We start from the raw sequence: 24182 nt of genomic DNA, 5'->3' as shown, positions 1-24182 counted from the left end.
TAGGATTTAAAAATGCAGCATCTAAATTTTCAAACATGCACACACCAACATGAAAACAGAATGAGGAGTGTTTGGAGAGAAGAAGGGGACCAGCATGACAGGGTGAGGAAAAAGGGAGGATAATAGTGGCCCACATGAGCTAAATACACATGTGAAGATGCCATAAGGAAGCCTATCACTGGGGCTGAGGAGACAGCTCAGTGAATAAAAGCACTTGCTGGAAAGGCACTAGGACCTGAATTCCGACTTTAGAACCTAAGGTAAAAGCCAGGAATTAATATGTGCATACTTGTAGCCCCGGTGCTAGGAGACAGGAGGATGGCTGGGACTCGCTGGAACTCGCTGATCACTGGTCTAGCTCCAAGGACAGTGAGAAATTCTGTCACAGAAATATCTGTGGTAGGGCAAGACACTCAATGTTCTTTTCTGGCCTCCATGCATGTACATGCATGCAGGCACAGCTGCATTCATATGTGTGCACACACCATACACACACATATCACACATGCACACATATGCACTCATCCCACACAAAAGAAAACTACTATTTTATATATTTAATAATTTAAAATTCAATGGAGAAATAAGCATGAGATAAGATAAAATGGCTTAGCTGAGCATAGAGCACAGTGGTAGGGCTCTCGTTTAGCCTTTGCCAGGCCCCGAGTTCTGTCCCCCAAACCACCACCATTGCAACCAATCGTAGAAAGGCAAAATTACACCTCAATTTCTATTTTATTAATGAGTAATAAAAAAACAACTTACTATCACCAAGAAAATTCTTAGTAATATCAACAGAAATGATGTTTTAGGCTTCATAAAAAAAAAAAAAAAAAAAAAAAAAAAAAACTTGGTTTGGCATTTAATGATACAGGAATCCAACACCTGGGGTTCAATATATTCCAATGGTTTTTATCAGTGGCTACCACATGGAGAAACAGGTGCAAAAATGGGTCTTGTTGGCTAAGTTGACTAACTCAAGGTAATCATTATTTACTTTTTTTCAGGCTCCTGAGCCAATTAAGTGAAGACTTGTCTTGGAGGTTGGCTAGTAGAATCTTAATTCCTGGATGTCAGTCAGCTCTATTACAACCCATAGGACAGAGCTGAGTTCTCACACGTGTCTTAGCAAGTGAGCCACAGTGTGTGGAAGGTTTGTGATGAAGTTTTCAAAGTTTTTAGGTATACATTTTTCAGGGGCACACTCACTATCATTGCCAAGCCACGCCATGGTAAAAACATATTCCAGACATTCTCCCCACAGTGCTCTCCCTTGCTATTGTTTCTGCCCAAAGGACCCACTTCCCCACTCACTGTTACTGTATTACCTTTCTGCCGAAGGGTAAGAAGAAATGCTTACTTTTTCAAAGTTATCAGAAAAGTGGCATTTCCTGACAGCTGCTTGTCAGAACCGAAAAGGTCAACGAATGTGGAACATTTTGTTTCCTTTGAAAGAAAACTGTTTAATTAAGTTTCCAAAAACAGCACATCTCTGTGCTATAAAATAAAAAAAAGTCTCTTCCATAGGACTGCAAAACACCATAAAAATGCTGTTTAAAGGGTTGTGTTTATGACGCTGATAATGTCTGTCAGGAATAAACTACAAATCCATTGGAATATATACCAGAATCACTTAGAAGGAATGTTCCTCCATCCAAACTGTGAAGCCCACAGAGCTCCATGCCTTATTGCTGGTCAATGGCTGCTGAAGGATGATGAGCACAGTGATGGAGGCCCAAGGTGGGGGTCCAGGGAACAAGTATCAGCCGATGCAAAACACAAATAAGGCCACATTTCTCACTTTAAATAGAAAACTTTAAAAGTAATAATAATGAAAACAGAGGCCATGAATTTGGAAGAGAGAAAGGAGGGGTGTGTGGGGAGGGTTTAGAGGGACGCAAGGGAAGGGAAAAAGGATGTAATTGTATTATAATCCCCAAAATAAAAATAAAAACGTAAAAGTGGTAAGAATCTCTTCCCTTCAGCGCGTAGAGTGTTTTTTTCAGCACCTTTTAGGATTAAAATGCAGTTTCAGAGTACTATGACAGAGGTGAGGGATGGCTCAGTAGTTAAGAATATTGGCTGCTCTTTCAGAGGACAAGAGTTCAATTCCCAGCCCCCACATGATGGTTCCCAACCATCTGTAACTCAGGGGATCTGATACCCTCTCTAGCTTCTATGGGTACCAGACACATACACAGTACATAGACAATGTACATAGACACACAAAAACACAGATATGCATGCAGTCACAACATCCATACATATAAAATAATCGTTTTTAAAAGATCAGAAAAATGTGAATCTAGATGTTTTAGAGTTTGGTTTCTGATATTCTGCAGCAAAAGAGTACGTTAATAAATGCCTCCAGACCATGGTGAGTTTCAGGATCCTGGATGGTGAGTATTGATTTGAACAATTGGAGGCAAAGGATAAACAACGGTCCCTAACCAGAAACCATCAGAGAGGATGCAACTCCCAGTTAGAACTGTGTCACCAGTAAGTCAGAGGCAGGATTTCAATAGTTTTAATTGAATGAATACACTTTAGAAAGGGATGCTGGGTGATAGAGTAAAGCTGAAGGCTAAGTTCTGAGCCAGAGAGAGCTTAGGTCGCGGAGATCTGTGAGTTTCTGGAAGCTGGATTGGGCCAGATGTTAGTGCCTGGAAGGAGAGTCTCGGCCCAGCTGTATTGGGGGCTTTGAGGATCTGCTGAAAAGAACTTTGAGTCCCCCATATCACCAGGGCTGTGGTCTGAAAGTCCCCCTGTGCCCGGGAGACATTAGATCATAAAGAATGAGCAGGGTCCAGGTCAAAGCCAGGATAACTAGACAGCAAGGAGAGAGAGGAACCAACAGGAGCTGGGAAGAGAGAATTCAGTCTTCCCTAGCAAGGGTCCCTCAGTGCACCCCCAGCTCTCGGGGCTCCTGGTTAATTGAGTGCTGCGGCCAAGTATGTTTGAGTGACATTGCCTCCCACATGGTCAGTGGAGTTTGCAACTTCATAATACTAATTTATTAAATATTCCAGAAACGCTTCTGTGGAGTTATCTACTCAACTCAGATTTCCCCAGATGCAGCTGATCAAAGAAACTTTCTTTAGTTCTATTCCTTAGTTCTAAGAAGCAAAATTTGGGAAATGCTAGATTGACAGCTGATGAACCCTGTGCCCAGGCAGGACCATGGGCAAGGTCTCTTACAATGCAGGGTCCTTTGCTCCCTCAGACCTGGCATTTTAACAAAAACGACTGTGCAGCTCCTGGTCTCACAGACAGGAGAGTAGAACTTCTGAAGGTAACCTTGAGCACAAGTGGTAAACTGAGTCACAGGCCTATGTGTCTCAGGGAAGTAGGGCTGGTAGTATATACCCAAAAGGGTGGCTGAAGAGTCCTTAATACCCACTGACCCAGACTCTGAGGAAGTGTCCAGTCTGCTCTTGGTTACTCTCGGCCCCCAAATCGCAGGGCCTTATATCAATCCAAAGGCTACAGGGACGAGGTTATAAGTGACAGAAGAAAACTATTTTGGGTGGATTCTTCCAATAAAGCTTGGACAACCTTAATCACAAACAGTCTGAAAATAATAGAAGCGAAAACCAAGACTGACTCATACCAGGATTCTAAGAATTATAGGCATAATTTTTATTACGCATTAACTGTAACCACTCAGTCCATGGACATGGAAATAGCCTCATTTTGCTTGAGAGAAATCTTAGATATTCAGAGGTAAAATAACCTACTCAAGGTTAAGTGGAAAAACAGATTCAGGAAGGAGTGCTGGTCTGACCCACCTCTAGCCTCAGCATGAAACTGGCGGCTCCAGTAGAGACAGTGCTAGGAAAGGATAGTCTTTCCCCATTTCTCCACTGCTTCTGTTCAACTGCCTTGAAATAAATACCCAGTTCATCCCACCTTCTACCATTAGACATTCCCTTGAAACCACTGTATCCAGCTACCGCGTCAGCTTCAAGTTCACATTTCCATTGTCTTCTTGTCCTACTCAAATGCACTTTATGAACTCACATGAGGTACAGTTCTGTCGTCTGTAATCTGCACTTTTATTCTTATATTGCATTTGGTAAAGTCACATGACAACATGAATGCCATGCAGTCATCTTGAACAATGGCATACATTAACAGCACCTATTTACTTTGGAAAATATCCCATCAATATTCAAACTGAGTACACGGTGTACTTAAGGATCTAAGATTTCTGGTCTCATAGAGAACTCTGGTGCCAGTCAATCAGAACTCATGGAATTTCATTCCTTCCTTTTAGAGAGGATAGGGAGGGCAAGGCTTGGGTGTGTGTATTAGCTTCCAAAACTTGGAGCTTTGGGTAAAGAAGTGAGTCACCCAGGGTACTGATAGACCCAGTGGTATCTCAAGAGCTTCAGAATCCAGGCCAGTGTCTTTATAACAGGGGAGATAAAGGATCCTGCTGGTGGCTGTCATTTCTCTTCCTGTTATGGGTTTGATTGGAAATGTGCCCCCCACAAAGCTCATGCTTTGATGGCTTGGTCCCCAGTGCAGCAATGTTCACTGTGTGGCCCCTCAGGAGTGATTAGACGGGGAGGACTATGATCTCATCAGTAGGTAAATTCACTGATGGATTCATAGTAATAGGCAAGAGGGACATGGCAGAAATGTGAGCTGGTAGAGCCTAGAGGAAGAAAGCCATAGGAGCAGGCATTTTAAAGGCTATTTCTTGTCCCTGCTCCCATGGCTTCTTCTCAACCACCATGAAGTGAGTGTTTTTGCTGTACTATCTGTTCCCTGTCATCGTGTTCTGCATCACCATTGTCCAAGAGACAATGAAGTCAAGTGACTGTGGACCAAACCTGTAGTACTGAGTCAAAATAAAATTCTCCGCCTTGAGTTGATTCTTACAGGCCACAGCAGCAGAAAGCTGACTAACACAGTCACCAAGCCCAAACCCACAGAAAAATCTGTGTAATCATCACAGAATAGGAGGTGAGGTGGCAGCCACACAGCCCAGGGCCCTGTGTGCCCACATGGCAATCGCCTTTTGCGATGCATTACGTAGCACCCCAGGTGGCTGTCTTTAAAAATGGCACTTCAGGCGAACTGGAGTACCAGGATGCTGACACCAAATTAAGAGAAGGAATGACTGTCAGGGCAATTGCCAGGGACAGATGCTTAATGGAGCTCAGGAGTAGAGAGAAAGCTGTCGACACTTGCTCCAGTCATCAGCCCCGATGGCTAATCCCGATTGTCAACTTGATGACTTCTGGAATCTGCTGAGAGACATGCTTCTGAGTATATCTGGGAGGGCATTTCCAGAAAGGATTAACTGAGGAGAAGGGACCCTTCCCAAGGGTGGATTGCACCTTCTGATGCCTGGCTCAGCTAAAAGGAAGAACAACATGGTTTTGCTTGTCTGCTTGCCTTAACTTCTTGTGGCTGAAGGTATCTATCCCTGTTGCTGCTGCTGCTGTTGCTGTCCTTCACAGACATCAGACTTCAGCTTCAGCTTCTTTGACTTTCAACATTCACTGAAGACCAACAGCTTTCTATGAAATTTCCTGACCTTCAGTACCAGATTGGGACTGCTAAGGTAGAACACAGAACACCGACTTCATTCTTAACCTTGCCAGGATGCAGGTGGCCATTGGATTACTCACCTTTATCATGGAAGCCATTTTAGTAATTTTTATATAAATATTCATATACGTGTTACATTCCTTTACAGAACCTACCTATTTGATAAACATCTAGGATTCTCGTCTTGTCTGTTTTCACATCCCTCCCTCGTCTGCCTGTGCTTTGCCTTTGTATACTATCTTGTTCCAAGACAGAGGGAAGGGGAACAGGCCATTTCCACATCTATCTAGATGTCCTAGAAGATGAGAAGTCAGCCACTCGTTTCAGCTGTGATTATGGTTTGACTTTGAAGTGCTTCCCACAAGCCCATGTTTTAAATGCTTGGTTCTCCATCGAGCTGGTGGTAATATTTTGGAAGGACTTGGAAACCAGGATGTGGGGCTTGGCTGGAAGAAGTCAGTCCTTGGTGGTTAGTCCTTGGGTAGATATATTATCCTTCCTACTTCTCATTACCCTGTGTGTTTCCTGGTCATCCAGAAAATGCATAGCTCTCCTCTACCACACTGTTCTGCTGACATTGATCCCCTGCCCAAGCACATGGAACTGAATGAACACGGACTGAGATCTGTGAAACCATGAGCCAAAACATACCTTTCCTTTCTTATTTTCTGTCAGGTATTTTGGCTATAGAGGTGAACACTAATATAGCTTTCCAGTTTTAGAAAAACTTTAGGAATCTAGTGGGACTGGATCCAAATGTATTAAAATGCCTTCCCTAGAGTGGGCAGAACAACAGAGGAATATTCACCAAGTTCCATTGAGGTGACGTAGCTTTGTCTGATGGAACAGGATCCCAAGGTCTTGATTCCTGTACATCCTAGAAGGCATTGCTCAGTCATATGAAGGAAGACTACACCTTGGGATTTCCCAAGGGACTTTGAAGGAAGCAGGACTTTTGGAGAGCAGTTGGTACCTGGAACTGAACTAGGCTTCAGTCTCAGGCAGAAGTTTGTTCAGGTGTCTTTCCCCCTAACAATACAGCCTTCGATAATAATGATAATAATTGCTAGAATGGACTAGAGTGGTAGCTCAGCCATTGACGGCCAAGGTTCACAACCAAAGCATCAAGAAGCCAGAGCATAAACTGCTTGGACAATTCACTCTGGTCAGTAGAGGTGGTGAGAAGTGAAGGCCTGGATGAGAAGCCAAGTTCAAGGTCTAGTCATGAACCCTCATGGTGTCTAGTTAGTACATACTTCTGTGTTCTGGTTATCTCTTTGAATAGTGTAAGAGCCATGCTTTCTTATGTAAACTTATCATGTTTAGATGTTAAGAGACTTTTCTACTCCATGAGTTGCTGCTACATGAGAAACCCATTTGTTGGGAAGGTATGGGTGGATGGGTGGGGAGGGTGCTTCCCTTCCTATCTCAGTTGGTTCTTCCTGGGGTTCTGTGTATATCAAGGTACCCTAGATGTTGCTAAAAGGATCTAGTCCCAAATTGTTGGCCAGGACCAACAGAGATCAAATTAAGGGGCCATCTTGTCCAGGAAAAAGGGGTGAACCTTAATCTATCCACTCTTGCCTCTTCATCCCTAGGGACTCCTCTTACCTTCTTAGGTGTGTTCTGGAAGTAGTGTGTATAGCTTCCCTGCCAAGAAGCTAAAGACTGACAGCATTGCTTGCTACTACAAAGAACTTAGTTCCCTATGAAATGCGACCTGGGGAAGAGTCTACCATAGGAGCTGAGTCTGTCTTCCAACCTGGCTCTTGCTTCTGTTTATTTGTGTAAGCTGCTAGCTAGTCCTGGGTGGGAAGCAGGTTGGAGGACAGTGTTCCATCAGAGAGTCTTGGGAATGTTCCTATTCCAAGGGCTAGGGCACATTGGGAAATCCAGGATGCCAGCACCGAGGTTTGTAGGAAATTGGGAAAGGTAATTGCCTTTCCTCTGGCTGGCTGAGGCTTTGTAATTGTAAAATGGAGATGTTCTTTGTTGATTGAGAAGGAAGGTGGAAGAGAGAAGATCTCAGCAATGACACACGCGAGCCTTTGGGATCCGTTAGAGACCAATAGGAAGGCTTCCACTTGAGTGAAAGTGGGAAACTTGCTGCAACAGCTTTTCTCTTAGTGACTGCCCGAGGTGGCTCAGCTTCCTGTCACTCACTTTGCAGCCTACATTTCAAGTTCACACTCCCAGAAGCTATCAGACACGGCCCAGTCTGGGTGCCAGGAGCAAACGTCCAAACCAGCTTGTCACGGTGTCAGGCATCCAGACAAACCAGAACTGACAACTTGGTCCCCCACAGGAACGAGAAGGATGCTGGAGAGATAGTGGCAGCATCACTGTCAAACACACCTTAGGTGAGAGGATCCAGGAGACTCAGTGCTAAGAGAGTGGGGACCACTTCATCAGGAGCCTAGTACCTTCAACTGAAAAAACAATCTATCCCCTACACTAGCATTTTCCACTTAATTAGTGTCCAAGATTGCCTAACTTAATGCTAGTTTTAAGATTGTGACAGGTCATATTAGATACACTTAAAATATCTCTAGGGACACTGAGGCACAAAAAATGCGGTCATGTCCTTGTAATATGTGGAGGTTCTTGACAGAAATACCATAGGCTTTTGTATTCTAAGCCCTGAGTGGCATAGACCTTTCTTTACAAACCAACAAACAAAAACTTTTACTTTATTTTATTTTGTTTACATGCATGCCCATGTACTGCTTGTGTGCCTGGTGCCTATGAAGTCCAGATGAGGTTATTGACTCTCCTAGAGCTGGACTTGCAGGTGGCTGCAAGGCTCCAGGTAGATGCTGGGAATGAACCCATGTCCTCTGCAAGAGCAGCAGTTGTTCTTACCCAGAGTCACCTCTCCAGACCCACAGCCCTTTCTTCACCTATAGTCCCGCCTTCTCCTTGAACCCGTTTCCCTCAGAAATTATCAGTGTGGGGTAAAGCCACAATCAAAAGGCACCCCCCCACACACACACACAAGTTCCCTTCTTCAAGAAAGCCTGATCATCTCTGCATCTTAAATTTCAGGCAAGGGACCTAAAAGAAATATCAAACAGAGAAGGGGGGAGGACGTGGAGCTGCCTGTCTTTATGCTTTTGGATGCCTTCTGTTCTCAGACATCCTTTGCTGAACACTGTCAAATCACAATCTTCTCTACTAGTAGGACTATGAGTCCACCTGCCTGCCTTGTTTCCTTCCTCTGCAGCCCTTATCACCTGCTAAGTCACTCTGGTGAGGTGTGAATTATGTTCATCTCTTTTTAGCTGCTGCTTCTTGCTAAAATCAAGGCTATCCATCTATTCCTCCGAAGGGGATAGATACCTTGGCTAGTGTTTATCACTTAGTAGGTGCTTTAGTGAGTCCTGGGTGAATGGTCTTAAATGCTTGTTTATTGGGTTGTGTTGGAGGAAGTCAGGCAGGACTGCCCCTTCAGTGTTTTATTCTCTGGGGTAGCTTCATTTTCCAGCCCCCAAGTACTCAGGAGTTAAGATAGGCTTAGGGGTATCCCAGATACCTGGATGCCATCCACTTTACAGAAGCCAGTAAAATAAAGGATACCATAAAAAATGGTGTTGGTTTGGATATAGAAAGCAGATCTCCAGCTACTGGGGACGTGTGTTGGGGGCCCTTGGATCTCAGACAGGGAAGGGCTGTGATGTGGGATGGCAAAGACAGTAAAAGTGGTAGAGAAATCTCTCTCTTTCTAGAGCCTCTAAAAGTAGAGCCTGCATTGTCTAGCAGAAGATGCTTCTACTCCTGTTGGGGTCATTCTAGGACCCCAGGATTCCTGGCTCCATTACCTCATCTCCTCTTTGATTTGCCTAGCTGACATTTCCTTGCAAGTCCCTCCCGTCATCCTGGCAGATTTTTTAATCACACAGTAATTCCCTAATGGTGTAGTAGGTCCGGTAGACACATACCACACACATGCACATGTATGCACACAGCAAGGAGGAAGCTGACAGAGATAGACAGTAACAAGGTGTTGCCCATGCTCTTACAGGTGTATACACACGCAACAGAGTGATGCTTAGAACTGTGGAGAATAAAAGGGAAATTTGAGAGAGCCAGAAATGACACAGAAAGAGTCAGGAATACAGTGGCAAAACGACATTGACACCTGGCAGTGAGCACTCATTCACTCTAAAGGAAGCAGTGGTGGCTGAGTGAGAGATAGGAGCCCACTGAGTGAGAGAACAGAAACCAGGTCCTGGCTTCTGACAGCACAATTTGCAAACAATCAAACAAGGCGCCCATTTTTGCTCACTGCTGTCTGGCTACCAGATGTCAAGACCAGCATTTTCTCGATGTAGCTCTTTTAATCCTCACTGAATGTACAGATTGGTCCTGTTGATTACAAAGATGATCACCTAGTTCCTCTGTGTCCCAAATGCGCCCCTCTCTCTGCCATGGCCTCCCCACTGCCCGCCACTCTCACTGCAACCTTTCTATGTTCTCAGGACCTCAGAGCTTGCTATGTTCCTCCCTACCTGGATGATTCTTCCCGTGACTGTCCCCTCCTGCTACCTCATTTTATACTGCCTTTGGCTCAGAAGGTCCTTCCCCAGGAACAGTTCCCTGGGGATTGTCTTTCAAAGAGCAGATTTCTGTCGCTCTCCAAGTCACTGCTTCACTCTCAAATCAGTTCAGTTCGCCGCTGTACTCACTGTTATCTGACAGAAGCCATTCACTCACCCCTTCACTTTCCGGAAAGTATTCTACTCAAAGAAGAAGACCTTGGTGCCTCGACGCACAGAGTTCGTAAGATGGAGAGGGAGCTTGGTTCGCAGCGGGTGCTCAGGAAGTCATTGTTGAGTATTGGGTGAATAAGTGACTGAGGAGGCTAGTAACTTAGCTGGAATTACAGAGCCAGGAAAGAGTGCAGGTGCCTATGATACGCAGGTGTCTTCTACAGGTATGATCACCACCCACCTCGTTTTCTGTTGCCATGAGATTTCCTCACCACCAGCATCCTACCATCCTGCCTCACACTGAGAGCTGGCCCATGGTGAGAGGTTGTCTGGAATCAGGGGGGAGCTTCAAACAGCAGCGAGAAGACTCTGGGATTTCTGTATCTATAGGTTCATGGTGCACCACAAGGACAAAATCGGTATAAAATCTTTCCCCAGCTTAGTGGAATACAGTATATCCTTGATGTATCATACATGGGATGGAGGCAGCAGAGGTTAACATCACAAAAGGATCCTGGGGAAAGCAAGGATGGGCACCATTTAGAAAAGAGAGCCTCCGTTGTTGCATTAGTCTCTCACTAAATGACCAAAATAAAAACAAATTCCTCAGGCCCAGCAGGGACATGCTGGAGCTGCTGAACAGCTCACAGAACCAATACTCCCTGGGTCTTACCCCAAAGTCAGGACTTAATATTTCATCTGAATCTTTTTTAGTGTCCTAGGCCTCAAGAGAAGGGCTATGCTTTACCAGTGTCAGGAGCCATGCCCCCCCCCCCCAAATTATTATAGGGATCATTGCCCTGAGAAGTTTGCAGAGGGCTCTACTTCCCAATTGTATTGAGAATTGTTTTATTGACAAAGCCTATCCCACACCCAAATTGTCTGTTAATAGAGAGTTATCTGTTAGTGGAACCCGCCTCACACTCTATCTAGAGAACTAGGTGTGTCAACTCGTGACTTCCTGATCAAGGAATCGTGACCTGACCGATCGTAACCTCCTGGCCAACGACCTCGTGACCGGCTTGGACCGTGCGGCAAGATCCCGTGCCCCAGCCCCCCAAGCTCCTCATCCAGGGGCTATATAAGCAGCAACCAAGACTCTAATAAACGGCGGCTTTGACAAGAACTATGCTTGGCCTTCTTCCTGTCTCCCGCCCATGTCTTTCAGGTGGTACCTCTCCGTGACCCTGGAATAACTGACCAGCCAGGCGGGTTACAGACCATAGACAGAGTAACTCGCCAAGGCGGTCTACATACCAGGAGTCAGTTAGACCCAAGGCTCATCCCTGACATCAACCCCACATGAACTAAGAGGGTTTCTGGGACTCTGAGAAAAGCATTCTCCCATGGTTCCAGACACAAGAGAGACAAGGTCCCTACCCTCTGGAGCTTCTCATGCCAAGGTACCGAGAAAAAAAAAGTAAGTCAATAGGGAATATTCAGGCTGGTAGGCAATGGAAGGAACTAGAATGACAGGAAGGAGCCATGATGCTGGTGTTGGATAGGTACTCAGCTTTAGATGGGTAGTCAGCCGCACAAGAAAGAAAGCCAAGGATGCCTAGTGGGGCATGCAGAGACAACAAAGGTCCTACACCTAAGGAAATGTACAGGTTCAGGGATACAGTATAGGCTGGCACAAGGGAAGCCGAGGAAAGGATCACAAAATGATCTTAGGCAGGGTCACAGCAAGGAGTGAAGGGCCTAAGTCTAGAAGTCAAGTTTTATGCCACGAGGACCAGGACAGCTTTGGTGGTAGGAGAACTCAGCCAGCTTGCTCACAACTTCCAGACTCTCCCCGTCTCTCCACTGCTCACCAGGCTGCCTCCTCTGGCTCTTGCATTAGACACAGCATCTTGCATGAGACACAGCACCAGAACCAGAAGTTCCTTTAGGCTGCTGCCTTGCTGCAATTGCAAAAGCTCCAAATGAGGCTTGGAAGAGTGTCTCTAAACAGATGTGGTGGAGCACGGCTGGCACCTCCACTACCAGCTCCTCTGGCACGGGTTCTCCATTAGCTCCCTTGGACACAGGTCCTTCACTCTGAAGTGGGCTGTGATTCAGACAGCCATTGCACTGGGTTTAGGAGTGAGTCTGCCCAGCTCATGGGGTTGGGAAATGTAGACCCTGAGGTGTTTTATGGCCAGGTTTTAGTGTCCAGAACAACATAATTGAAACAAGAAACTCAAGGCCATGGGCTTCTGAAGCTGTTTGTCCATTCTTTTATCCATTTAACACATATACATTGCATTCTTATATATCAGATACTGTTTGGGGGGCTATGATACATACATGAACTAAAAAGATAAAACATCCCATCTTCTACTCGCATGCTGCATACATTCAAAATGAGTGCTGCGGTCTGAGCCTCTCTATACTTCAAGGAGAAACTTCCTCAGGCTTTCTCATGAGGTTGGCAAATGCATGAGAATGAGCCCTGCAGACATACAAAAACTAAAAAGATGAAACCTAGCAACATCTCAATTCTCGTGGTGCTTACACTCTAAACATGAAAGATACGTAAGTCAATAACAGGCACAACAGGCATGGGAAGCAAACACGAGGGACTAAGTTTCTTGGATAGAATTAGAGGAATGTAGGGGGTTGTTAGTTTCTGGATCTGGTGGACAGTGGGTTGGAGTTTATTTAGGGAGCTCAGGAGAACTTCCTGGACAAAGGTTTGGAAGAACGTCAACTTGTAGCTGTCTGGAGACAACTTCAGGCATGAGAATCATCAGAGCAAAGACCTCAAGGCAGGAGAATTATTGTCACAGCAGCGGCTATCACCTGGGGGTATGTCTTTCTCTGGAACAGTTGCCCTGCCCTGATTTTTGCAGAGCTGGTATGGAGAGTAGAGTGAGATATGGGTTGATGAGGTTAGCTATTTCTAGAACATAGAACATACAAAGTCTCACCAGGAATGGTAGCTGTGAGGGTTGCCTTTAACTGACAACTTAAGAAAATCGAGAATGACCTGGGAAAAGATTCTCAGGGAGGGTCTGTGTACATTGTGTTGGCCCATGGGAATGTCTGGGGAGATTATCTTGACTGCCTTAATTGATGTAGGTAGATGCAGCCCACTGTGGGCAGAACTATTCCTTACTCAGAAGGTCCTAAGTTTTGTAAGCATGGAGAAATTAAGATTCGGGCAAGCAGTCAAGCAAGCATGTATTTATTTATCTATCTCTGGCCTCTACTGCAGGTATAATATGGCACTAGCAACTTGAAGCTCCTGCCTCTCTGACCTCCCCACATAATGGACTAGAACCTGAAATTGTAAATCAAATAAACCCCCTTTTCCCTAAGTGGTTTTTGTCTGAGTATTTTTTCCCAGCAACAGGAATGAAACTAGAACAGTAACATGCTTACAACTTCAGCATTTGGGAAATAGAGGCGGGCGGGGGGGGGGGGGGGAGGGAATCAGATGTCCAAGGTCATCTTTAGCTACATAGCAAGTTCAAGCACCAGGTGGGATACACAATACCCTGCTTCAATAAATAAATAAACAAATAAACAACGACCAGACGAATGAATAAAAGGGATACACAGGACTTCTGGGTTCTCATCGGGGCTGAAAGATTTGCTGGTAGAGAACACGACAGCGTGTTCTGTTAAACCTCAAGACATTGGGTTATATGCCTTGAAGAAAGTCTGGGAAAACACGTGGTTACAGAGAAAGTAGACAGAGGTCTATTGAAAATATAAGACTTGATCCAGGGTTGTAGGTGGCAGTGACATGGAAAATTATATTTTGAAAATATTTTAGAACCAATAAATTTTCTGATATGTCGGAATGTAGAGTCATGGGTTAAAAAAAGAAGTCAAAGGTGGTATAAGGTTTTTAGGTAGATGACTTGGTTGCTATGAGCTAAGATAGGAATTACGACAGGTGAGGAATGCTGTGGAGGAAGATGACGAATCTTGCCTTGGGCATGTTAAGTTGAAAGCATATGGAAGGTATGTATGTGAAGATGCCTAAAAAGGCAAGCAGCTGTGTGAGAAGGGCTGGGTGGAGAGCACCAGATAAGATGTGAAGCCATGGGACTGACTATCATCATTAAGGAATAATATAACATTAAGGAGACAAAGGAAAGAGGAGGAGGGACCAGGTAGAAATCAAGAAGCAGGAACTACAGAGGTAACAGGAATTCTAGGATTCTGAGGGATCTTAGATGCAACAATCCAAAGACAGCCTGATTTTTCTCAGCTTTGAAGCTCACAGGCGAAGACTTTGTTTCCTAAATTTCTCTGAGCTTCTTCACACAATAGCTCTACCAAGGTACCAGTGCTAGGGGAATCCTTCAACATATTTCCACTTAGGAATTTTGTAAGACTATTGTCTGCAACTTGTTTCTATGAACGAGGTGGCACTGTGCACAGCCGCACCTGTTTGGTTCTGTGCTATCAATGGCGGCTTTATGTCAAGATAGCAGAGCTGGATGATGCAACAGAGTCCATATGGTGCATGACCCTCAACTACACATTAGTGGAAGCTTTATAGAAAAAAAAAAAAAGAAACATGGATCCCAGGACTATCTCCTTGGTATTTCATGTCATTAACTCATTCAGGTCTTTACTCATATGAAGAAAAAATAGTAATCTGAAGACTAGCACGTGTCACTCCTGGATTATTCAAGCTCTCAAGTGAAGTAGCCTATCACTGTTACCCTTAGGTTCCAGATGATAAAGCCAAGTCAGGGAATGTGCCATTTACTTGTCAACTTGACACAAACTAGAGTCACCTGGGAAGAGGGAACCCAATTGAGGAACTGTCTGCATTAGATTGGTCCATGGCCATCTTCCTGAGGAAAGTTAGGTTAATGGTTGATGTATGAGGCTCTAGCCCACTGTGGGCAGTGTCACCCCTAGTCAAATGGTCCTCAGATGGCTAAGAAGGCAAGCTGAGCAATCCATAGAAAGCAGACAAGTGAGCAGTGTATCTGCATGGTTTCTGCCTCACTTCATGGCTTGAGTCCCTGCCGTGGCTTCCACCAACGGTGGACTCTACCTTCCCAACAAGGGTGGAGATGAATCCTCTCCTCCCCAAAGTTGTTTTGGCCAGTGTTTCATCACAGTACCAGAGAAAGCAAATCAGAACAGGGAACTCAAATGGTATGTATGAGGTCAGCCTGTCGGTTAAGGATGGGTCTGGCTAGAAATTCAGGGATTGACCTCATAGCTGAGTATATCCTAAGCGTCACCTCACTTATGTTTGGCACACAGCTGTTAGATAACAGTAGAGGATGCTGGTCCTTTCTGAGCTCCAGAACTTACATGACACTCTGTTTAGCAAATGGGAGAGTCAGAGCTGATGCTCAGTGTTGCAGTTTGAGTGTGCAATGTGCCCACAGGCTCATGTGTTTGAACACGTCGTCCTCAAATGGTGGCATTGGTTGGAGAGGTTATGGGCTCTTTAGGACATGGGGCTAAGCTAGGGACAAAGATGACTGAAATTAGGTCTTTGAGGGTTGCAGCCAAATTATCACATCTAGCCTGAGTTCTGGGCCTCCTGTTTGCTACTCCAATATGAGCAAGCCGCTCAAGTTCCACGCACTGACCCTCTCTGGCCTTCTCTGCCATAATGTACTATATCCCTTGTACCACTTTATAAAATCACCTTTACGCTGCTCCTGTCAGGTGTTTGTTCACAGCAATGATAAGCAACTAATGTTTTCAGATGTTGTGGGACCTGCGCCCTTAGCCACTGTCCTACACAACAAATCTGCCAACCCATCGGACACTAGTGCTGACCCAGGCAATGGGACCTCTGGTTTTGATTTTGGGTGTCTGTGAAGAGCAACTCAAAATGGACGAACACCTGGCCTTCTCACTCCTGTCTTACTTTCCCGACCAGTATGCCACAATCAGGTGCCCAGCTTGTCTCATCAGCAAACCTGAGTGGGGAGGAAACACTCTAGAGCAAGCAGTGCTGGATGAGAACAGAGCCAAGTAAGTCTTCAGCTGGGTTCTTCAAAGGCAGAGGCGTACGCACGCTCAGCGCTGTCAGAGAGCTGATCATTTTACACTAGTAGTTTAGCTTTTACGTCTTTCAAGGTGCTTTCATGGTTTAAGTCCCAGGTTTTGAAATTCCGGATTTCAGATCAGGCCAGGCCTGTCGAAATGTTCTCTGTCATAGTCAGGTCTTGGGCCTTCTTTAAAGAATTCAGTTCCATCAAAGAAAGCCCTCTCCATCTCCTACGACTGTAGAATTAGGCAAAGAGTGAGGAGTGGGGCATCACACTAAGAAAAGCAAAAAAAACGCAGATAGGGGATGGATTCATCACCAGCTGCTTATTCCATCCCAATTGTATCCAAAATATTTCACCATCCCCAAGCCATGGCGGCCTCCGAAGGGCACCACAATGAATCCCTGTATTGCTGAAGCTGGCAGATCCAGAGACCCCCCACTGAGAGAAGAAGTCATCAGGCTCCTAAAGAGGATTGGGGATACTGTAGGCTTCCAGGACATAATATACAAGTACTGTGGGCGGCATAATGTAGAATTCATCTCCCTCACTCTGTGGAGCTGGGACAGGCAGAACAATCTAGACTCTGTCAGCAAGGTCCTCCAGAGAGTTCAAGCGCACTGATGAAGAGGAATAAGAGAGAGAGCTGTCCCTCACGGCCACGGCCTCTGTCACTCAGCGCTAAGGCATCCATATTCATGAACTAGATGGACAGCTTCCAATATGACCCCCTAGAAATAATGGGGCAGAGGTCCAGCAGTGCCTACCCACCATTGGGGTTCTGGGATATATTGTGGAAAGTAACACTGTGGGCAGTGAGGAAGAGGACTATAGGAAACACCTCTAATTATATGATATTGTCTCTGGTCTGCACTGAGAACCCCTGATCAACTTACTTAGCACTTGGCTAAACTCCAAAACCAAATCCAATATTGCTAAGTCCTACTTAGTTTCAGCCAAAAATCACCCCTATGCCCTGTCTGTCCATGGATTGGCGTTCATGTGATGTTCTAGAGGTCCCACAAGATTGGAGGTACCCAGGAGTGCTCAGGGCACACAATGTATCATCTCACTTCATGGCACTGTCTGTTCTCCAAACCATCTGGCTCTTCTATGATGCTCACTTACCTCAGTTTCTTACAGTAATATCTTTGCCATCGCACAAACCTCTTGGGACCAGAAAGGTGACTTTGACAGGCAGTTATCTGTTGTGTAGGGAAATCTGATCTAGAACTTGGGATTCTAACTTAAGGGTTTTTCTTCAAGCTAGTAAATGTTGGTTTTTGAGTCTAGCCACCCCATCATTTCGAAGCCAGTGGATTTGTTCTAGACCCGTGGATATTTTCCTATTTCAAATATTCCACTCCTGTTAGAGCAGACCTGGCCCTAGTCTCCAGGCAGCATGACTGAAAGGAAACACACTGAGCCAAATAAATCAAATCACCTCTCTGCAGCTGGCCTCCTGGAGGTTTCTATGGAGCCACAGGCTAGCGTTTCGTTGCAAGACAAATGTCGAGCAGAGCTCAACAGCCTTACCTGCCTTTCTGACATGATGTAGAGCTGCTCGTGGTCCTTGGAAAAGGCCATGTCCCGGAGCACAGGGCCTGGGTCCACCACCTGCACAGTCTCATACTGGAGGGCATTGCCCTTGGGCCCATCCACCCGGATCTGCAGAGAAAAGGAGACAAAAGGTGAGGTGAATGTCTTAGCTACATTTCTATTACTGTGATAAAACACCATGACCAAGGCAACTTGCACAAGGATCCGCTTATCTGGGCTCATGGTTACAGAAAAGGACAAATCTGTGATGGCAGGGAAGTTCAGCATTAGCTGGCAGACATGGCAGAAGGAAGCCGAGGGTTCATATCTTAACCCATAAGCATGAAGCAGACAGGGCAAACCAGCAGTGGGTGAAGTATTTTGCTTTCAAAGGCCATCTCCTATGACACACCTCCTCCGACAGAAGCATACCTCCTAAGCGTCCCCAAATAACATCAACAAATGAAAATCAAGTTTTTAAATGTCCAAGACTACGGGGGACTTCTCATTCAAACCACTACAATGCCTTTAGATTGCCTATTGCTTACAACCCAACTTTAGCCTAGAGACACTCCCAATGGTCAAGGGAGAGGCAGGGAGCTCTGTCTCTGCAGATCTCAGAGTCCAAAATCAAAGACATAAGTGACAGAAGCCCACCGTGACCTACTAATGGAAGCTCATGGCGGAAGGAGGGAAAAAACTAACCTGAGCTTTGAATAGAATCTGGTTTTTGTCTCTGTTTTCTATGCCTTAGGATCAGTTAACCGAGGTAGCACTAGTCTTTAGAGATGAGTACGGGGCTGGTATCCGAATGAAGGATCCGGGCTTGAGTAGTGAGGCAGTTTCAGGTGAGGGAATCATCCCACATAAGAAAAACAAGAAGAAAGGCTAACGGTTGTTAGCAGAAGTATTTTTAATATATGAATGTGGGTTTAGTCACTGAGACTTCTACCCAGATATTACTGTTCTGTTTTGGAAGAGACTCAAGGAGTCGATCCCCAAAGTTCCACATCTCTGATCTCGTTTGATCCGTAGAAACTAGTAGCTTATACTTCAGGTTTTAAAATATATGGTGGGTCCTGAAACAGCTCATTGTGGGGTTCTATTCAAGGTCTCAGGGAAGGAAAACATGCCTTGGGCATGAGCCATCCTCAGTCTTTTAAGAAGGTTTAGATGACTACATGACCCCTGGGTTCCAGCAAGGCCTTCCTAGAAATGTTTAGACAATGTCAAAACCACCAGAAGAGATGTCCCCCTCCACACACACTGCGTTATTGAGAACAAACCTAGAAAAGACTTGGGCTTCCCAACCTGACACAGTGCTCATCTGTGTTTCCTGAAATGCAAGCACATCGATTCAACAGGCTTCCCACCCCATGAGGCTAGCACCATCTATGTAAGCGGGGACAAGTACTGCTGAGGATGTGGCAAACGGAGAGTCTTTGGACTTGAGGACTTGGTGATCTGATGCTGATACAAGGCTCTGCAAGGCGTCTCTGGGGGGAGCGTCAGCGATTCCACTAACAAAACTAAAGAACGCATTGTGGTCCAAGCACCACCATTATGCAAGTCATTTTAATTGTTACCTTATAATTTTCAACTCTTAAGAGATCAAGGAGAATAAAAGAGTTATTCAGAGGAGTTAAATGATGGAAGGGGACACCACAACTGGTGATGACTGATACACCAGAATAATTTATTTCTGCCAAGTTCACTGAACTCGGATACTAGTTAATTTTGTGGTTCTGAGTTTGATCCCTTGACCACTATTTATTTTCAAATGAACAAATAAATGTAATTGAGACTCCTCTTTGCTGATTTCCCATTATGCTCATGAAAACAACAACCGGAAAACCAGCCTGAAGAGAGATGCTCAGCTTTGAGGTAGAAATGCCTCAGTGTCTGAGAGGCACCCCTACCCTCCATTTCTGAACCAACCGCTGAGCCGTCAGGGGGCACATCGGCCAGGCACTTTCTCAACCAAAATGAAATAGAAATCCACACAGAATCAGCCTGGGAGGTGAAGTGATGGTTGTGGCCAGTGGCCTACCCAGGCTTCCTCCCCAGTCAGGAGGAGCCCTGGAGTGGGAACAGGATGATGCTGAACTCCCTGGCTGCTCTCGGCTCTCAGGCTCCTGAGAGACACAGGCTCCCATAGGAACCACCCCATGCTCTTGGTCTGATCCCCATGAGAAGCTAGATTCAGTGCCTTGGGAGTGCTCCTTTTTCCTGCCTCTAATTTCCCTGCTCTTAGGATAGGGTGATATGCCAGTAGACGTCATATGGAATAACCAAGGATCCTACAGACACCAATGGGGCAAACTTTCATAGGCTTGGCTTTTTTTGTTCCCTACCCTCCCTATTCTGCCAGAGTAGGAGAACAGCTGGGAAGGTATCTCCCCCCCCCCCTCTTCTCTCCCCTACTATAGTCCGGATCACAGCTTTATAAACTACAGAAAGAAAAGAACTCATGTATCTATTCCCTTAGAGAACTAAACACAAGACATGAGCAAAAGTTTATTGTAAAATTAGCTGTTTGGTGAAGAGCCCTGAAATTGAGACAGAATGGACTAGCTTTCAACTCTCCAGACTCTACCTAGACAAATAGGAATTACTCTTCATGGAACAGACCATGTCTGGCATTTACATCTCATAAATCTGTTGCCAATATTAATACTGTCCATGCTTGCAGGTGATGCATGGAAGGCTGAATAACTTGTCCAAGGTTGCATATCTAGTGAACAAGGACACGGAGTCACGTCCAGACCTGATTAACTTCATTGTCCATGCTTCCATGAGTTTACACACAGTAAACCCTTACACTGGACCACAAACCCTAACACTTAACTCAATCCTATTGCTAATATAAATTTGCATTCTGCCTAGAAGTCTGTGTTATGCAAACATTACCCTGGGGGTGGTGAAGGAGTCAGTCTTTATCTACCGCTGTTCTTCAGGGGAAGAATATGCATATGAGTGACAATAATGGTGTGAAATTTCAAAATAATGAGCCCTTATATTTTCGTTTTAGGCCTTGCAAAGTATTCTTCAGTAACACTCTCTCATCAGATAGTTGTAAAATTTTTACAATGTTGACTATCAGAGCAATCTTTCTCGTTTTATTGATGAAGCAACAGAAATGGGGACTGATCGGAATCTTGCCCAAAGTTCAGTGGGAAACAATGACTAGACTAGAACCCAGGCCTCTCCCGAGTGCTGGCTCAGCATTTGCCTCTTAGTTACTTAGTTTTTCCAAAAGCCTTTGACAAGGCTCCATATGAAATGGTATTTTAAAATAATGAGTCTCCACGGGATCTCAGGCAGTTTGACCAAAGACATAGAACTGACTTGGAGGCAGGAAAAGACACGTTTCTGCATGAAAAAATAAAATCGAGAGCTCCCTGTACACTAGCATTGCCACTATTAGTATTTCTTTTTTTTAAAAAAGGCATGGTCCAGAGAAGGGAGCTGGAAGCTTCAAAGATGATTCTAAGCTTTGGTGGCTAATAAAAAACTCAACAGTGGAGATAGAAGGACAGGAAGAGGTACTGTCTTTTGTGGGCTGACAGCAAGGGAGGAACTATCATAAGGAGGTGTGAGACTCAAGGTCAGAGGTCACCTCTATTGCATTGCTCATAGACAGTAGGGTATGGTTGGCATTCTGTGATTAATTATTCAGTAAATGAAAACTACTCTCTACTAATCCAACAACAGTCTCTAAGTTGCTACTCATGATTAAGGTAAGAGACATCACAATCAAGAAAGGGGACCCCAGTATGACATTTTCTACTTCTAGTACCCCAGGGCAGTATTTAACGGGATATCACAGAGCCATCTTCCTGACCACTACACATGGGCTTTAGAAGGTAGAAACACAGTTCAGATGTTAGGAGCTCATGAGCAGCTCAGCAACTACAGTTCAAACCACGACAAGGAAGGAGACTGTTGGCCAGTGGCTGTGCTTCAGTCATAGTATAAAGGCCACCCCAAAACTTTTGGAGTGTCAGCATAAATAAACAAGGTTTGTTACTTTATACAATGCAGATGATACTTGTGGGTACTAAGCGGTGGGAAAGAATCCACAAAGAAGGGTGTTATATTTAAAGGCATAAAAAGTAGAGAGACCAATTGTGTGGTGGTCATAGGTGCAAATTTGGATATTGGAGGATGTTAATCTCTGAAGCAAATACTAATGAGGAAATTACATCCCCTCTCTGTGAGTTCTCTCTTGTAGGGATGTGTTCATGCATTCTGTGTCCTATATTGGCAGAATGACTTTCTAGACTGAGCTAGCTTCTGCAGAGGAAAAGTGGTCCCAGCCTGGCCTTTCAGGAGGCTTGACTTCTGAATGCTTGAGTGTTCATACCAATGAGGTCCATGAGCACAGAGGTGTTTAAACACTGCCACTGGTTCTTTCCTGGGAGTCTGAACAACAGTTTGGTGTGTAACCAGGGATGGTAAGCAGAGCCTCAAGTGATAGCAAGTAACAGGTAGCTCACAGATCGCATGGCAAAGGGCTTTCAACACAGCACATCTGACCATGAGGCTTTGGATCAGAACACATAGCAGGTAACCTAAAAGCCTTCATGGGTTACTAAATCTCTTGGGTCATTAAAAAGACTGAACCAAAGGAGCAAAATTGATGGTACTAATGGCGTCATAAAATTACAAGAGCCTGGCAAGGAGTAGGCAAAACCAAATATATGAAAATGATATCAGAGGGGGGTATGTGGGCATTTTTCTTCAACACTGTCATAAGAATGGAATGAATGAAGCAGATCTAAGTGTTTTCTGTCTGAGCCCTGGAATGTTCTAGACCAACATTAAACAAGAAAAATATGTAAACAACTAATATGGGTCATCTATACTACTAAAACTTTCTATCAATGGTCACTTTGAAAAAAAAAGCTAGTAAAGTTAATGATTGTAACATTTATCTAACCCAGTATGTTCCAAATATGATTACATTAACATATGTTTAAGTGCAAAATTATCAATGAGATATTTTTACATACTTCTGATCCTAAATCATTGAAATCTGAGTGATATTTTGCAGATGCTATACACCTTATTTGGGACCTCTACATTTTGGGTGCTCACTGTGTGGGTAATGGCTGCCATATTGGATGGTGCCGTTCGAGACTGCGCTCATCCCTACACTCTTTTCTACAGTTACTAAGAAACTTGGCTAAGAATTTAGCTTGGCATTTATCGTCTTGGGGTTTCCATAGGCATATGTCTTTCCCAACCACAACATACTAGGATCTCCCAGGGAGCTGTAGCATATGACAGTGTGTTTTATAGTCCTCATGTTTTCAATGTTTGGGGCTGTAAGCATCAACCCTTGGTACAGCATCCTTCAAGTCAAGGAAGTCGAGACGCTTAGATGCAAGGACCTGGTTCGAACCCAGTCTGGCACTTGCTAGGCTCTACTGTACAGACTGCTGCCTTTCTCCCCACACCCTGGGCATGCCTCCTGCACAGCAGGACTCCCGATACCCTGGATGGTAGTCAAAATAAATATAACATCTGCTCGTGGCACAGGACCAACCAGTCAAACAGTTGCTGTGGGAGCAGGTTTCTGGAGGCTCCCAGCTATATCAGCTACATCTGCTGGGGAGAAGGTGGCAGCCAGACAATTAGATGGTAATGGGCTAACTACCAAGTACACAGATGCACTTCAGTATTGACAACTGGAGAGGCCACACCAGGACTTAACAATTGAACATCATTCCTTCGTGACCCATACAGGAACCTCCATTACAGCATCGAGCATGCCATGCACAACTCCCTCCATGTGGCTTAGCAAGGACACACATACACACCTGCTACGCCGGGTGTCCCGGCTACTCTATCCACCTTCAGTCTTCTAGCCAATCAGTCTCTAAGCCCAGAATCTTTCTAGGCTGCCAGCCTCTGTCCTTCAGCCTCTGGCCCCCTGCCTATCCACCAGTCAGCGAGGCACCTATCTCCATCCCTGGCAAAGTGAGTCTCTGAGCTGCCAGGCAGACTGCTATTGAAACATCAGCAGGGTGGCCTCCACAAAGGTCACCCATCCAGGGAGCTCCTGGCAGCTGCTTGTTTGTTTATTGGAACATTATCTGGGCCGGGCTGTTTATTTACATCCATTGAAGGATTGAACAATAAATATCGTCTCCCAGTAGCAGGCAGATGCTTGCACTAGAGCATTCTGGCTGCCGTATTGCTTGAAATAATCTCCCTAATGAGCAAACAATGCCATTCATCTCTGAAGACTCGGGCCACCCCTGCACTCCCCCTTTTCCTCCCTCCCTGCATAGTCTATTCTAGCTTCCCCATGAACAGCTGTACCTGCCGGGCTGCTCGGCTGTGTCCAGGTACAAAAAGGTGAGAATCAGTTTGTTTGCCCTTTTTTCCCCTGGAAGGCAGG

General features: G+C 45.1%; 1 protein-coding gene across 1 annotated transcript in view; it reads right to left on the bottom strand.

The window, feature by feature from the left end:
* Nucleotides 1-24182, bottom strand: part of Plxna4 (plexin A4) — a 454143-nt gene that overhangs the window by 154503 nt on the left and 275458 nt on the right. The window contains exon 4 of the mRNA XM_057770711.1: nucleotides 17771-17902. Coding sequence (XP_057626694.1) covers nucleotides 17771-17902 — 132 coding nt within the window. The remainder of the gene's footprint in view (nucleotides 1-17770; nucleotides 17903-24182) is intronic.

This window comes from Chionomys nivalis, chromosome 1, assembly GCF_950005125.1.
Source record: "Chionomys nivalis chromosome 1, mChiNiv1.1, whole genome shotgun sequence".
NCBI lineage: Eukaryota > Metazoa > Chordata > Mammalia > Rodentia > Cricetidae > Chionomys > Chionomys nivalis.
The sequence above is the reverse complement of the archived record's forward strand: the minus strand, read 5'-3'. Positions and strand labels throughout refer to the sequence as shown.